The sequence below is a fragment of the Tamandua tetradactyla genome, chromosome 3, assembly GCF_023851605.1.
Source record: "Tamandua tetradactyla isolate mTamTet1 chromosome 3, mTamTet1.pri, whole genome shotgun sequence".
Lineage (NCBI taxonomy): Eukaryota > Metazoa > Chordata > Mammalia > Pilosa > Myrmecophagidae > Tamandua > Tamandua tetradactyla.
In genome coordinates this window covers 165,110,497-165,125,837 of record NC_135329.1, presented here as the reverse complement: position 1 = coordinate 165,125,837, position 15,341 = coordinate 165,110,497, and the positions used below count along the sequence as shown (strand labels likewise).

General features: G+C 38.4%; 1 protein-coding gene across 7 annotated transcripts in view; it reads right to left on the bottom strand.

Moving 5' to 3' along the window:
• The window catches only part of MYO1B (myosin IB), a 204,468-nt gene that overhangs the window by 90,053 nt on the left and 99,074 nt on the right, over positions 1 to 15,341 (bottom strand). For all 7 annotated transcript variants that reach the window (XM_077154500.1, XM_077154501.1, XM_077154502.1 and 4 more), the window contains exon 4: positions 6,890 to 6,984. In XM_077154500.1, the coding sequence (XP_077010615.1) occupies positions 6,890 to 6,984 (95 nt within the window). The remainder of the gene's footprint in view (positions 1 to 6,889; positions 6,985 to 15,341) is intronic.

The following is a 15,341-nucleotide window of genomic DNA, read 5'->3' as shown; positions in this document are numbered from 1 at the left end:
AACAGGACAAGCTATTGAGCCGAAAATTATCAAGGCAAGAGAAAACTGAGGAATGAACTCTACGCCACTAGATTCTATAGAGGAATGAAGCACCCCCTGTGCCCCAAATGAGTGATGGCAGCCCTCTGAAACAGCACAGCAACCACATCCGTTTTTCAACAAGAAAGATATACAGCCCACCAGGAGATGAAATTTTCCTCCAGGACAAAGTGGTGTAATTAACTCTCTGAGAAGAAGGAGGTCGTATAGGGATATGGCTAATTAGTGGATGTACCCTCTTTTTGGAATACATGTTCCAGAGGAGATGAAGATTTAGGCAACACCAATCAAACCAGTGACCACAACCCATTTCTGCTGACTCACTTAGGAGCAAACAGATGCAATTAGAATAGCCTCAAAAAAAATTTCGTTATGAAGAAGATTGAGTAAAATAATAAGTTAACAGGCTTCAGAATACTCTAATTCTCTTCCAACTGAATATAGAAAGGAAGATTGTGAAGTGAATAGGCAGGCTTCTAGATACAGTCAAATAGACTGGGGGCAGATGGGGTTGAGATAAACAACTAATACAAATGTCTTAGACAAGGGACAGATTAATTTGCCTTGTCACCATTTTCACTGTTCAACCTAGAGACAAACAAGAAACTATAATTGCCTCTAAGAATTAAATTCTACTTCATATGAAAGAACTGGTCAGTGGCGAGAAAGAGGCAAGAACTTTCTCCCAAAATGCCCATGTCCTCTCACGGTTCCTACAGGGAGAGTTCAGATTAGCCAAAGACTTAAAAAGTTTCAGAGCAAATTATACAGGTAAGAGCCTATACCCAAAGATACAAGTGGTCTAAAAAGAGATGGGGAATTCTAAATAATGAAATGCTGCCTGTAGACAGTGGAAAGCATGTCTTACAATGAAAAATCAACAACAGCTGCCATGATTGAAGGGGAGAAAAGCATAAAAGGAAGGGAATGAAGTAGGTAGAGGCTAAATCACACAGAGCCTTGTATGACAAGCTCACTGGATTTGGCTTTTATTTTAAGTACAACAGCAACCATTAAAGGATTTTAAACATGCCCAGGTGTGATCTGCTTCTCATTTTCAGATCACTCTGGTCTGCGAAAAGGGATGGTAGGTAGGCAGGAGGGGAAAGGGAGAGACCTGTAAAATGCTGCCACGAATAGTCTCTAAGAGAGATAATGGTTGGTGGCTTGGAATAAAGTCTGCACACGGACAAAAAAGGAAATGAAAAAGAAAGAAACAGCCCGGTGTGAGATATATTCTGGAAGTGGAAGTGACAGGGTTAAAAATTGATTAGATGTGGGAGACATAGGAAAGGAAGATAGCAAGGACGGCTCTTACATTTTTGGTTTAACCGATCAGGAATTTTGGTTATGTGGTCAGTAGTGAAGAGAGAAACCAAGAATTCAGTTTAAGATATGCTAAGGTTCAGATGTCTATGAGACATCCAAGTGCAATGTCAAATAGGCACTGGATACTGAAGTTAGGAGATTACACAGGAGGTCTTGAGTGCACATATAACTTTAGGGAATGGTAACATAATCACAGAGCAGTTGAAACCACCTAGAGAGAATCCAGAGAGATGAGGACACATGAACCAAACTAAGCAAATCAATAAATTAACTTGTAATAGGACATACAATATTTCAACCAAGACTAGGCAGTTTTCCTAAGAATTAGTCTTTGGCCCAGTCCTGTTCAATATAGATATAATTTTTACAACTTTTTTTTTATAAAACTTAGAATTTTATCACATGTAAATTATGCCCCAATAAAGTTAGTCAAAAAATAAAAACCTAAGTATGAACGCTCATTTACCAGCAAAGAAGTGAGCAACATATTTTTTATATACAGCTGAACCTCATTAATTGCGGATTCTGTATTCACAGTGATTTTAGCATCACTCATGGACAGGAGCAGAGCCATGAAAAATTTGAGTTACTTGACATGCATTTTCCCAGCTAAAGTAGAACAAGGAGATGCTTTGCCATCATGTCTCACCTCTCATACTATTAGCAAGTGTCCTTTTCATAGTATATTGAGAACTGTGTTTTTCACATTTTTGCAGGGTTGTTGTTTTCTGTTTTGGTGATTTTACTATTCAAAATGGCCCCAAAGCATAGTGTTCAAGTGCTGTATCAATGTGATTACACTACATACTGTCTGATTATATTTATCAATATAATCAGTATTCTGAAGTATTCCTAAGGCTGTGGTGTGCCTTATGGAAAAAGGCCATGTGTTAGGTAACCTTGTTCAGGTATGACTTACGTGCTGCTGGCTGTGTGTTCAATATTAATGAACCAACAACTACTGAAATCCAATTGCATGATCCCCAAATGTAATTTACTATTAAATTTGCTTAAATACATTTAACTTTGCTAAAATAATGTTGTTATAAAATGTTCTCAAAGCAATGAGTATTTATAGAAAGGGTTAAATGGGAGCATCTCTAAAAAGTTGGTGAAACAATTTCCTAGGGAATCATTATGGGCAAATCTAAGAAAGAAACAAAACATATAAGATATGTTTAAATAGTAATAAACATAAGATGTAGAAATGTTAAGATGAGAGGCTCATAGGTCCCTAACCTTAAATTCTCCATAGGGACATTGGTTCATTGTCCACTAATTCTCTATTTGCAGAGACTCTGTAGAACACAGCTATGGCAAATAATGAGAATTGACTGTAGTTCAATTTGATTTTTAATTTTTAAAGCTTCTGGTTCATACTTTTTGTGTTCTAAGATATATTTGCTTAACTTGAACTCACAAAGAGTTTAAAAGAATGTCTCCTATGCTTTCCTCTAGAAATTTTTAGTTTTACCTGATATTTATGTCTGTGAGTCATTTCAAGTACGTTTTGTGCATGGTGTGATGATTCAAACTTCGTACCAGTTTGAAGGTGTTGTGTATCCCAGAAAAGCCATGTCCTTTAATCCTGATTCAATATTATAGGTTGGGAAATGTTTTGATTAGATTATCTCTGCAGAGGTATGGTGCTCCCAGTTGTAGATTTGGGGCGTTTGATTAGATGGAGATGTGACTCCACACTTTTAAGGTGGGTCTTGTTTATTTTACTGGAATCCTTTAAAAGAAAAAAACATTTTGGAGAAAGCGTAGAGCCACAGAGACACTTAGAGATGCACATGCTTGGAGAACAATTGCTTCTGCGCTGACAGAGATACAGATGTTTGGAGATGTTTGGAGTGCCAGCAGAGAGAGAAGATGCTTACACATGGGCAAAGCCCAGGAGATGTCACCATGTGCCTTCCCATGAGATGCTAAGCAAGCCAGAACCCAAAGTTGTGTATCAAAGGAGCTAAGTGAGCGCCTAGAGACGCTTAGAGAGGAAACCTCTGGCATCAGAAGTAGGAAGCAACAGATCAAGGAACAAGGACCAGCAGATGCCTTCCCAGCTGACAAAGCTGTTATAGATGGCATCAGCCTTTCTTGAGTAAAGGTAAACTCTTGTCTGGTGCCTTAATCTGGACCTTTTCATAGCCTTAAAGTTGTAAACTTGCAACTTAATAAATTCCCTTTATATAACCCATTCCATTTCTGATGTATTGCTTTCTGGCAGCTTAACAAACTAATCCAGTATCTGATTATACAGCCCAGTTTTTTAAAAATACTACCATCTTCCCCAGTGAGTTACACTGGCACCTGTGTTGAAAATTGACTGATAAAATATTCAGTCATTATTCTTCTTCAATGTACATGTTAGACTAATAATGTACATGTTAGACTGATACCACCTTTAACTTATTAGGATTTTTTTTCATTTTAATGCTCAGGTATTACACATATTTTACAAATTTATTTCTAAATATTTCATATTTTATGCTATTTTAAATATATATTTCATTTTCCTGTTGTTCAGTCTTATATAGAAGCCCAAATGATTTGAGTATATTGTCATTGTGTCTTGAAATTTTCCTAAACACAACTTCTAGTGGTTTTCTTATATATTTGCTAAGATTTTCTATATAAAGAATCATGTTGTCTATGACTAAGAATATGCTTACTTCTTCCTTTATAATCTATTATTTGTCTTCTATTTCTTTTTCTTTCTTCTTTTTTTGCCTAGTTACACTGGCTGTCTTTCACTGACAAGTATGGTCATGAATAGAAATGATAAGAAAGGACATCTTTGCCTCTTCACAAATTTTAGGGGGAAGCATTCAGTCTTTCATGGTTAAGCATGGTGCTTACTGTAGGGAAATTGTATAAATAACTTTCTATCAAGTTTTGGAAATTCTATTCTCTTCATAGAATAGAAATTTTTTGAGTAAAAAATTTTGAATGGGGTTGAATTTTTGTCAAAAGCATTTTCTGCATCTACCATGATTGCATGGTTTCCTTTTTCAGTCCGTCAATATCGTGAATTACATTGACTGCCAAATGTGAAACCAATCTGGTATTTCTGGGGTGAAACCCACTTGCTGCTCAATATTTTTGTCAATTGCTTAAAAACATGGAAGCAGTCTTCTCAGATTGGAGGATGACATTTATTTAATCATTCCAATGAGGAATGACTGCCTACTGTGTGCCAGGCTTTAAGCTCAATTGCAGAGACAAAAAGATGAAGAGAACATAATCCCTGCCTTTAAAAGCTACTGGAAGTGTGGTGAAGGACTTACCAACAAGGGCAGCCGACATAAAAAACTCAAGTTGAACCATTTCAAGGTAAGGAGAGCAGCGCAGCATAGTGGATAAAAAGTGGGGACAAGAGAGCTTTTCCTCTGTTCAAAATTCCACCTCTGGGATTACATAAATTTGAGCAAATTACTTAATCCTTCTGTGGCTAAGTTTTTACATCAGAAAAACATTAAGATATCAAGAATACTTATCACATACATTAGCACAATGCCTAGCACAGCTACCAATTACTATTACCCCTTCGGGTGATAGTGATACCAGGGAGCAGGGAGAATCAGGTTTGTCAATTTTTCAATGGGCTATAAAAATGGACCAAAATTAATAAAATGGATCAAACATGTAAGGTTAAAATGATTTAGCTGAACAATACTGAATTAGGAAGATCTGACTTAACAGAAGTTCATATACAAAACACCTATGATCGCTGAACTTGATGAAAAAATCAATATGGACCAATATATGTGGTTTATTAATAAAAGCCCAGTGTTGCCATAAGTGGGGTAATAATTCCACCATGGTCAGGACCAATCCTGGAAGTATTCTGTTCACTTGGCATGCAAGTCTATGAAGCCTATTGTCAAATTAGGATGTTTCCAGAATAATACGACTATGGTACTGAAGGATTTGGGAACATGATCCAATCTTTCTATTACACACTTTTATAAGCACTCTGTACTTTTCCTTAACTACTCTTAATGTTTTGTGTATAAATTATATGTATACATGCATACATAACTATGTATTTATTGTGTAAGCTATTGTTTATCTCCCCTACTAGACTGTAAACTTGCTAAGGCAGTATGGTATCTGGCACTCCAATATATCTAGCATTTAGTATAGTACCTCTGACCTAGTAGGTACTCAGTAATTATTTCCGAGATAAATGAGTAAGTGAATGTATATCACATGAGAGATTTTTGAAGAAAAGAGATTTATAGCTCTAGGAAGATATGGTAATTTCCTTCAAATAACTGAGCGTCTGTCCCATACAAAAAAAAGGCAGACTAATTTGGTAAGGTCTCAAATGGCAAAATTAGGACTCATGGGCAGAGACTGAACTCAACAATAGGTAAGAATAAACTTTAGTCAACTGAATCTGTACGACAAATTCAGTGGGCAGCCTTATAAAGTGGTGAGCCTTCTATCGCTACCAAAGGGGAGTGTGACTGTCCCATGGGGAGGACCCACCACTAGATGGTCTCTAACTAAAATCCCTTCCAACTACATGCAGCTGGGGTTTCTGTTTCTTGAGATTCCTGTACCAGTTCCGTTCCTTCCAGTTCCGTCCACCCCAGACCTGGAGCCTGCCCAACCCTACAAAGAAATGGCACAACTTGTTTCCAAAGGGCTTTAGGAAAGAGCTGCACGCTCACAACGACCCACCATTCCTTACGCTATACTGGGGTGGGGTGGGGTGGAAAGCAGGGAGGAGTACTCTACAGAAAGCTGAGGAAGCAACAGATATAGAAACAAAAATCATTTCAAAGCAGATCCATAAGACAAAAACATTTTACTGATGAAAATATTACAAATATACCACCTCCCCCACCATCCTCCTTTTCCATCTACTCATCAATTCTGTCAAATAAACGCACCGACAGCAGCAGTTTTAACCTTTCCAGTTTGGACTCAGAAAATGCAGCTTTTTTTAATCTTCTCCAGGTAGCTGGACACCATGTGTAAAATTACTTTCTCAGGACCATTGATCATACAAACTCCTTTTATTAAAAGCACAAGAGAAAAACCATAACCCTTCTATTTGGGATTTTGTTTTATGGGGTGATTACCTGCTGTCTAAAAAAATACGTGCAAAGATTTCTTCTTTAGACTTCAGAAAGGACATTTCTCTAAAGTGAAATTAAGCATTTCTCTGGTGGCTTCTCTCACTTTTTTAGCAGAGACCTCCTAACACTCAAATGATGTGGCATTCCTTGGAGAAGGACTTCAACTTTGTAAGAGCCCACAGGCACCCAGGGACTGCAGTGGAAAGGTCAAGACTTCACCACTAGTCTCCCATATAGGTTGGAACCCTTTGATAGGTGCCTTGCTTCTTCACTTTTTGTGAAGAAACGTTCCCCACCGAACGTTCCCTGATGCTCCTCAGTAGCCTCCCTGTAAGGAGTACTCTCAGCGGCCTCATGAGGCGTCTTCATTCTGTGCAGCTTTCACCTTCAAAAGATGGGAAAGTAAGGTGGCCCAGTGGTGGCTTTACCTGTTTTTCCTGCTCCGCTTTCTCCCGTAATGAGAATACATTGGTCTTTATCTTGATCTCGTAGGGATCTGTATACTTCATCTGACAAGGCATAGCTGCAGGGGACAAGGGAAGAAAAAGCCCTTGAAACTCAGCCCATTATTTTATATTTATAAGATGTAACTATCAGTTCTTTAAAGGCTATTCTGCTATGTTTAGATACAAGCTGAGATATTATATTTTATTTCTTCCAAATTCTTTAAATAAACAAACAAACCTATCCTTTTGATCCCTGCTATCCACTCTCCCCCATGCATTATCTATTAACCAAAATGGCACTGATTTACTGTACACAGAAGATAGATGTGCTTTATCTAACCCACATGCTATATATATGTATGGCTCATTTCAATAACATCTAGTAACTTCAGAGAACCACAGAAAATGCCATATCACAAGTCCACAACTAGTTAATTTTGATATTTTAGGACTATCTATTGATACGACTGGAGTTTCAGAACAATGAGGTGAAAAAACATCCCCTTTCCAAACATTAAAAAAAATGTTATCCAATACCAAAAAGGTGATGTTACCTTAACTAAACTAAATATAGAAATATTGCCTTTACAAACAAATGTTTGCAATTGCAAGGTCCACCAGAGGCAAAACGGTACTGAGTTTGCAGTCATTCCTGTTCGGTCCAAGTCCCCTCAACTTCTTACTCCATCCTCTGATGACAAAGGGCCACCTACATGAAGCAAGGCCGGCCAGTCCTCATGCTGGTCTTTCCTTCCTCCAAAGTTACTAGTCATGTACATTCTGCCCCCTCTAACAAACTGAAAAATAATTCTGACAATGTGATAATGTGTTTAAAGTAGGTTAAGTTCCTCTTCAAATTCATTAACTGACAACAAGTACTTATTGAGAGCTATGTGCAAGAACTGTGCTGGGAATGCAGAGAGAATGAAAACTCAGCTCCTTCTTTCATGAATTCTCAGCCAACAATAAGTGGAAAACATTGCAGAACAAGAAAGTAGGGGGTGGGGGCTGGAGTTAGGGAATCTTCAAGAGGTGGGGAAAAAACAGTCCTGAAGAATGGCTTAGCCAGACAGCAGGTAAAAACAAAGCCCTAAACATCACAGAGATGGGGGTGAGGGATAAAAAAGCCAAGGGAAGGGTTGAAGGAACTGCTGGCTCCAGAAGCGGATGGTCAGACTCCAAATGAAGAAGAGCCACACTGGTAGGGAGCCAACGTGCAGGACTGTCAACAGGGAGGTGGCAGGATCAGATCAGATAGAAACCACAGTAACGATAGCAACATCTACGGAGTACCAGCATCGTCCTCAAGCCCTTCATATTAAATCATTTTAAATCGCACGGCAAAACTACCAAGAAGAAACCATCATTACAGATGAAGAGTCTGCGGTGGTCACGTTGCCAGATGACACAGCGGAACCTGACCCAGGTCCAACTGGTGACCACCAGGATGGCACAGGGCATGGAGAGAGACCGGGAGGCAGGGACACTGGTGAGGGGCTGGGGGACAGAAGTGTTTACATCTGATCAGCCAGACCTCAGAGAGTCCGCTGCACTAATGGACCTCCAGAAGGTCCACGGAACCATTAATACCGACAACTGACTGAGCATTTTCAATGTGCCAGGAGCCGAGTGAGGTCTTCTCATATTCATAATTGGATCTGATCCTCATAAGAGCTCTGTGAAGTAAATGTTAGCCTCCTTATGAGAAATGACCAGACTGACAGGTGACTGAGTTGTCCTCAGTCCCTTTCCTAAACGTGAACCCAGACACACCGTGCACTGTGTTCTTTCCCTTCTCATCACATGATCTGGCAATTATTTGTGAAAATAACCATCATCCAGTTGGACTACTGTGAGATTGTCAAGGCCAGCCACCCTGGGTCTTATTTTGTAACCTCCGTCAATGAGTACAATGCCTTGCCCATAACTGGCATACTCTCTAAATGTATTTGCTGAATGAATATACAAATAAAAGACAAAGACAGAGAGAAAGAAAAAGAAGTGAAAATATCTGGTAGAAGTGTCTTTTTTGAGTAATAATAGGTGGCTTTTGCTTCAGCCTTGGCTGACCTCTTTCTGCCTAGAAAGTCTTCTCCTTCAAATCCCTTTCAACCACGCTCTACGTGCCCAAAGCCTTGCTCGCCATGAAGGCTGCTGACTGCCCTCATCCTTCTCTAGCATTCCTTGATACCCCAGGTAGAAATCAGTCTTTCCTTCTGCACCACTATGTAACCACCATGGGACAAAGAATAGAGAACATGGAGGCGGAAAATACTCCAGTGGGATGGACTGTCTGGGCCTCAGATCCACAGTTCAACACCTATGTGACCTCAAGCAAGTCATTCACCCTGGCTGAAGTTTGGTTTCTTCAAAATGGGGAACAAAGCTGTATCCCTTAATTTAGTGGATTAAATGAATGCATATTGACAGTGCTATATAAATGCTCAGAATTCTTTTATATTGTATTATAATTAGTTACCCATGCATCATCTTATTCCCTGACCCAGAGTGTAAGCTCCTCCAGGGCAGAGACTTTCTATCTAATTAAACTTTGTGCCACAAACAGGGCCACAAATACTACCAACAAGTAGGTTGGTAGTATATAATAATAACAAATTACGAACAAATGGATGAATGATTCTCTCCAAGTATTGATAAAGCCACTGCTGGTATGAGCTCCACAACGATCGGTAAACATTAGGAAATTGATTTCTTTGATGGTCTCCATGCAGGGAAGGAAAGTATTTCTTAAATTTCTTATTAGCCTTCCTTTCCCCAACTCCTCTCACCTCCTGACCAGGATGTCACTAACACTATAATCACTGGCAAGGAATCCAGGGAAAGTGCCCTTCAGCAAACACAAATGAGCTTTCCCAACCATACACATTCACCACACTCTCCATGGCCTGTTTAACAGGGGCCTCTTTCCCACGCTCCCAGGACTGAAAGTTAGCTTTATATTTATATCATTACTAGTTTCAAAATGACGCAAAATTATTTTAACTGTATATGACCAGGTGTATGTGCATACACACACATCTACACACACAGGGCTTTAAAAGATCGCCAAATGACCCTGTCCTGGGGTTTACTTCAAGTCAAAACACCTACCTTGGGCACTTACTATTTTTTTTAAATCTACCTACATAGGAATAGCTCACTGCTGTTCCCAAAGACTGGGCCTGACTCTTCTAATATAATATAAAATAAAAGCTTACAAGGGGCACTTATTCCTTCAGGGCCACAGAAAGCCACTGACTTCAAATTGACAAGTAAATTTACCAGACAAGTTAGACAGTGAGAAAGTTAGCTCGTACTAGCAGCACACCCATCTCAAATATAACGGTCACGCTTATTTCTTACTAGCACAAATCTTGATTCCACTTTTGCTAAAATGACAGTAAGGGAGAACACAAGTCATCGTCCCAACCTTGTTTCTCTTTTTCTCTGGCAATATTAGCACATACCCAACACCAAGGCCAACACTTATGACTATAAACTGAAACCACATGCCAATCTTCCAAACCACTCCATAATTAAGGAAACTAAATAAATCTTTAGAGAAGCTTTTAGTTAAAAACAGTTGTGACCCATATGCTTTGCATTATTTTGTGAGCCTGTCAGCATTGTTATTTACCACATGCAAAAATGCATGGTTTATTATCATATAATGACAATAACATAAGAGGTAAGCATAGTTTTGGCCTCACCACATCAAGAGCCTGGTTTCATCAGCTTCTCCTGTCCTCTATTTGAGTTCTAAGAATAGGGACAGCCTGGCACTTAAATGCAATCTCCCCTCCATTTCCAGATCAGCTAACTGGCTCTTCATTTAGAGGCAAACTTTCCCCAACACTAAGTATGTTCTCTGCATGTTTCCAAACAGCTGTATCTATCGCTTTTAGGTTTCAGAAGTTTGGTCTGGGGCTCATCTGTTATTTTCTGTCAGGACGGAATGTTGGGTTGCATGTTCAAAATTATCTAGGTGGCATTTATGTTCATTCTCTTTCTTATTTCTGTTCAGAATGTTAATCTCCACAGTGGTTCTGCTTTCACGGGCATCAGGGGACATTGGTAGGGCACCTTTTCCCCAAACTCCATGCTCTCCACCCTCCCGTTTCCTTTTTAAGTTTGTTTCACCTAAAGTGCAAAGCAGAAAAGATATCTATGACACCCAAATACACCACCTCCACCACCTAAAGCTCTTCCAAGTATACTCTTATTTCTCAGTTTCTCTCGTGTTTCTCAAATGAATTACTCGAAAAATCACTCCCTAGTCTAATCCATTCTGAGAACTTCTGGTTTGTCATCTTCATTAGCCAAAGTATTTAAAACAAGAAAATGTATGCCAGACATCTTTCCTGAACTCAGAGAACTCTTACTATCTTCTTACAACATTTCTCTTTCTTCAAAAGTTCTCTAAATGGTGTTCCCTTTCCTTCAATTCTGAATCTTAATGACTTTCATTATACACAGGGAAACTTTCTCTTCTGAAATCAACTCTCTTAAAATAGCTCCATCTCAAAATTCTCATCTACAATTCTGAACCACTTTTTCATTAAAAAAAAAAAAAAAATCCTAACCTCCAAGTGCTCTCCAGTTTCTAACTTCATAGTGAACACAATCAAAGGCTTGGGTTCCATGAGAAGAAAACAGAAGAGAAGGAGAGAGAGAAAGAAAAACACATGTGTGCTGTATTTTGCACAGGAATCCCGAGGTGGTTGTTGTTTGAAGGAGAGGCACAATGTGGGCTTCATATTCTTGATTCAGGAAACATCTGACCACTTGAAACATATTACTTTGTGAAATTAATGCTATTCTTTTCCAACAAATACTCACCCCATCACATCTTAACAGAAAACTTCAGAGAAAATGAGTCTTTATAGTTACCTGTACTTTCACCCTGGGAAGCTTTATTGAAGTCTTGTCATATGCCAGTACACGCATGATAAGTTAACGTATTTACACAAACGGTTATCCCCTCACAGCCACAACACTAGAAAGCATTCCTAATGATACAGACCTCAGAACAAGAGAAGATAGAGAACAAAAGCAAGCCATTCTTCAAAATAAACAGCAATGGGCAAAATGTACACTATGAAATAAAAAGGAAGGTGGAAAACAAGCATAAAGGATTAGGCTGGGGGACACAGACAGTAAATAAACCTAAATGGCTGCAAGGTTTCTACATTTTACATGAAATGGTATAATATTAACTCAGTGTAAATTGTAATAAGTTAAGAATACATATTAAAATACCACTAGAGCAACCACTAAACTAGCACAAAGAGGTACTGCTAAGAAAAACTCACTGAAAAATGAAAATGGAATTCTAAATGCAAATAATCCAAAAAAGGCAAGAAATGAGGAACAGAAACAAAGGGGAGAAAAATAAAATAAATAATTAAATATAGACCTAAATCTAACCATTTTAATAATTACATTAATTGTTAATGGACAAAATACTCCAACGAAAAGGCAAAGAATATTAGAGTGGATATAAAAATAAGACCTAAGTATATATTGTCTATAAGAGTCACACTAAAAATATAAAGTCACAGGTAGGTTAAAAATCTTACAAAAACAGTTGGTTAAAAAAAAACAAACTACAATTGAGGTTTTCTTTTTATATGTCTAATACTTAAAGGAGTCCTTAGTTGTCATCCCAATATAAGAAGGATGTTATGCCATGGCATGATAGGTGGCAAAGTTCAGGTGAGTTTTAATTATCTTAAAAATGAACTACAATCACTTTTCTAATAATGTTTTCTATAGCAATACTTAATTTTCTAAATTCATATACATTCATATAACCTTAATATATTATAAACCACAGTGCTTTATTTTGGATATGTAACTGGAAAAGGCTTATTTTTATCAGCAACAAATAAATAACCTCATCAGGGATGGATCATATTAAGGTGACATCTGTTCTAGAACGATAACAGTAAAACTATCAAATAAGCGCAAAAGTCGTGTTTTAAAATAGGATATGACAAAGAAACAGAAAAGGTTTCTGATTCCTTTAGAATTATACTGAATTTCAAGAAATAGACTCCTCCACAGTATTCAGCCTTTTTGTGAAATTTTTAGGCCATGAGGCCATGGTGGCTCAGCAGGCAAAGTTCTTGCCTGCCATGCAAGAGACCCGGGTTCAATTTCCAGTGTCTGTCCATGTAAAAAAAAGGAAAAAAGAAAAAAACTGTATTTTAATTTTGACAGTCAAATGTAACCACACAGGGGACAAGATCACAGCATTTCAATGTTTCATATATATGAAAATGGTTCATGCGTGTTTTAATATCTTTTAAGGAAGGACAGAAATCCCTGTATAAAAGGTCCATTAGACAAGAAAACTCTCCTACTTGAGCATTAGAATTTATAAGCAAAGCTCTTTATTTAAAAAGTTTGCATGCTAGGTATGGAAAAATAGTCCAAAATAAACAGCAAGGAACACTGAGGGAGTAGCCTTCTTACAAAATTGTGTTTGTAATCCTCTTGCAATGAAGAAGCTTAGAAGCATACCCAAAATTCTTTCAACCCCATGGACATGACCATTACCAAAACCAAAATGGGCATCCTCAAGTTTTCCCAGTCCAGGCAGGATGGTCTAAGCCTAAGTAGCCTCAGTCTCTGGAGACTAATCTGAAAGTCAGGCCAGGAGGTGACTTTTTCTAAAAGGTGGACTGCAAAAGCCAGGTATGGGAGAAGTTCCTGGGGAAGTAGATAAAAAAAGTTTTAGTGAGACTAAATTATTCCAGGAAGGAAAAGGACTGGACTTAAGATATGAAAGCACTTAGAAGGAAACATCTGCCTTCAGGGCCTGGAAGCTGTTACTTGGAATTTAACAGTCATGCCTTGTGCTGCTAAGAACTTCCTTCTGAAAACGGTTCTTCAAAGAAAACAGTATCCAGAAGCGTCCTATGCACGGAACACCATAGGGGAAAATCCCTCCGGTGCCACAGTGGCAGCATCCTGCCTGGGTTTAGCAAATGGTCAAAAAAGCAACGCTAATTCCACATCTTTATCAAGAATCAAATATCAAAGAATATACAGACACATTCACAAGGGCAGGGTTCCCACCTGAATTCATGGGCACCCATGAGATACAAGGCCTTGTAATCAGGGAGGGGATTCTGAGGAAGATGATTAAAGACTCCTCCAGATGCTTAAAATAAAATCTAACAGGAAAGACACGTCTCCCAATTAAAGGGGGTGGCTAACAGCTAAATTCATATCAAGATACTCTAAGGGAAGAAACATTTTGGAAATAATTTTAAGAGAATTTAGTACTCACTCATTCAATGAACATTCTCTAAGCACCTTTTATTTGTCAGGGAGAGTGTGAAGCAAAGGAATACAAAGGACATTCTTCCTACCCTCAGGTGCTCAGCTCATTACTATTCCAAAAAAGACAATAATGAACACTTAAGCAAGCTCCTAAAGGCATTCAAAAAGCAAAGAAGGCTTTACTGAGGGACATGTCATGGAAAGTTGCAAAGTCTGAACCCCAAGGCATATATGCAAGACTCCCACAAAGAGAGGCTGGGAGGAGGCCAAGAGCAAGGAGGAAATTATGTTATTTCCTCTGTTCAGAAATTAACAAAACATACCTGATTTGGAGGAAAGAACAAATAGACAATCAGGGCTCTTTATTCAAATTCAATAAGCCCTCAAGATATTTTTAGTATCTCTTTCAACAAGAGTATTAATGATCATCTTCTTTTTCCAGACTCACAAAAATAATTACACATGCATAGTCTGCAAGAATGGCCTTTCCTGCTCAAGGAAAATACAATTTAAACACATTCCAGACACAATTGCCTCAAAATTTTTTGGCAAAATACATCACATCAATTAATTTAATAATTAAATTTTATGACTTTATCACAGGCAACTAAATCCTGGGAATACCTATCCCAACGCCTGCCTAAGCAATCCTGAGGACTTTGCATTGATGTTAATTTTCACTTGTTAAAATAAAAGGTGTGATTCTAAGATATCAAAGACTACCTGATTTTTCACATATAGATGTTCCCTACTGATCTGAGGTCTACACAAGCAGTGCCTCTGTGTCTAACCCTTCAGAACACATGTTCTGATTTAAAGTTCTTCACATCCACATCCTAAATATTTGATGGCTCAGTAAAACTAAGTTTTCATGTTTACAATATATATGTGCTCGCCACTCTGTGTCGTCTAACCTTTACAGCCCACAAGTGCCTGCTGTGTAGGAGTCACAGCATCCCTCCAGGAGAAGGATGAGGTACGGGACAGTCACGGACAGGAAGGACCCTGTGCTGTCACCTGGCGTGGTGCCATGCACTTCAGAAGTGGAGAGAAACCTGGCTGCAGGTATCACAGAAGGCATCAGGAGGAGATGATATTTGAATCGGAACTTCAAGACACTGCTTTAGTTTCTATAAAAAAAAAA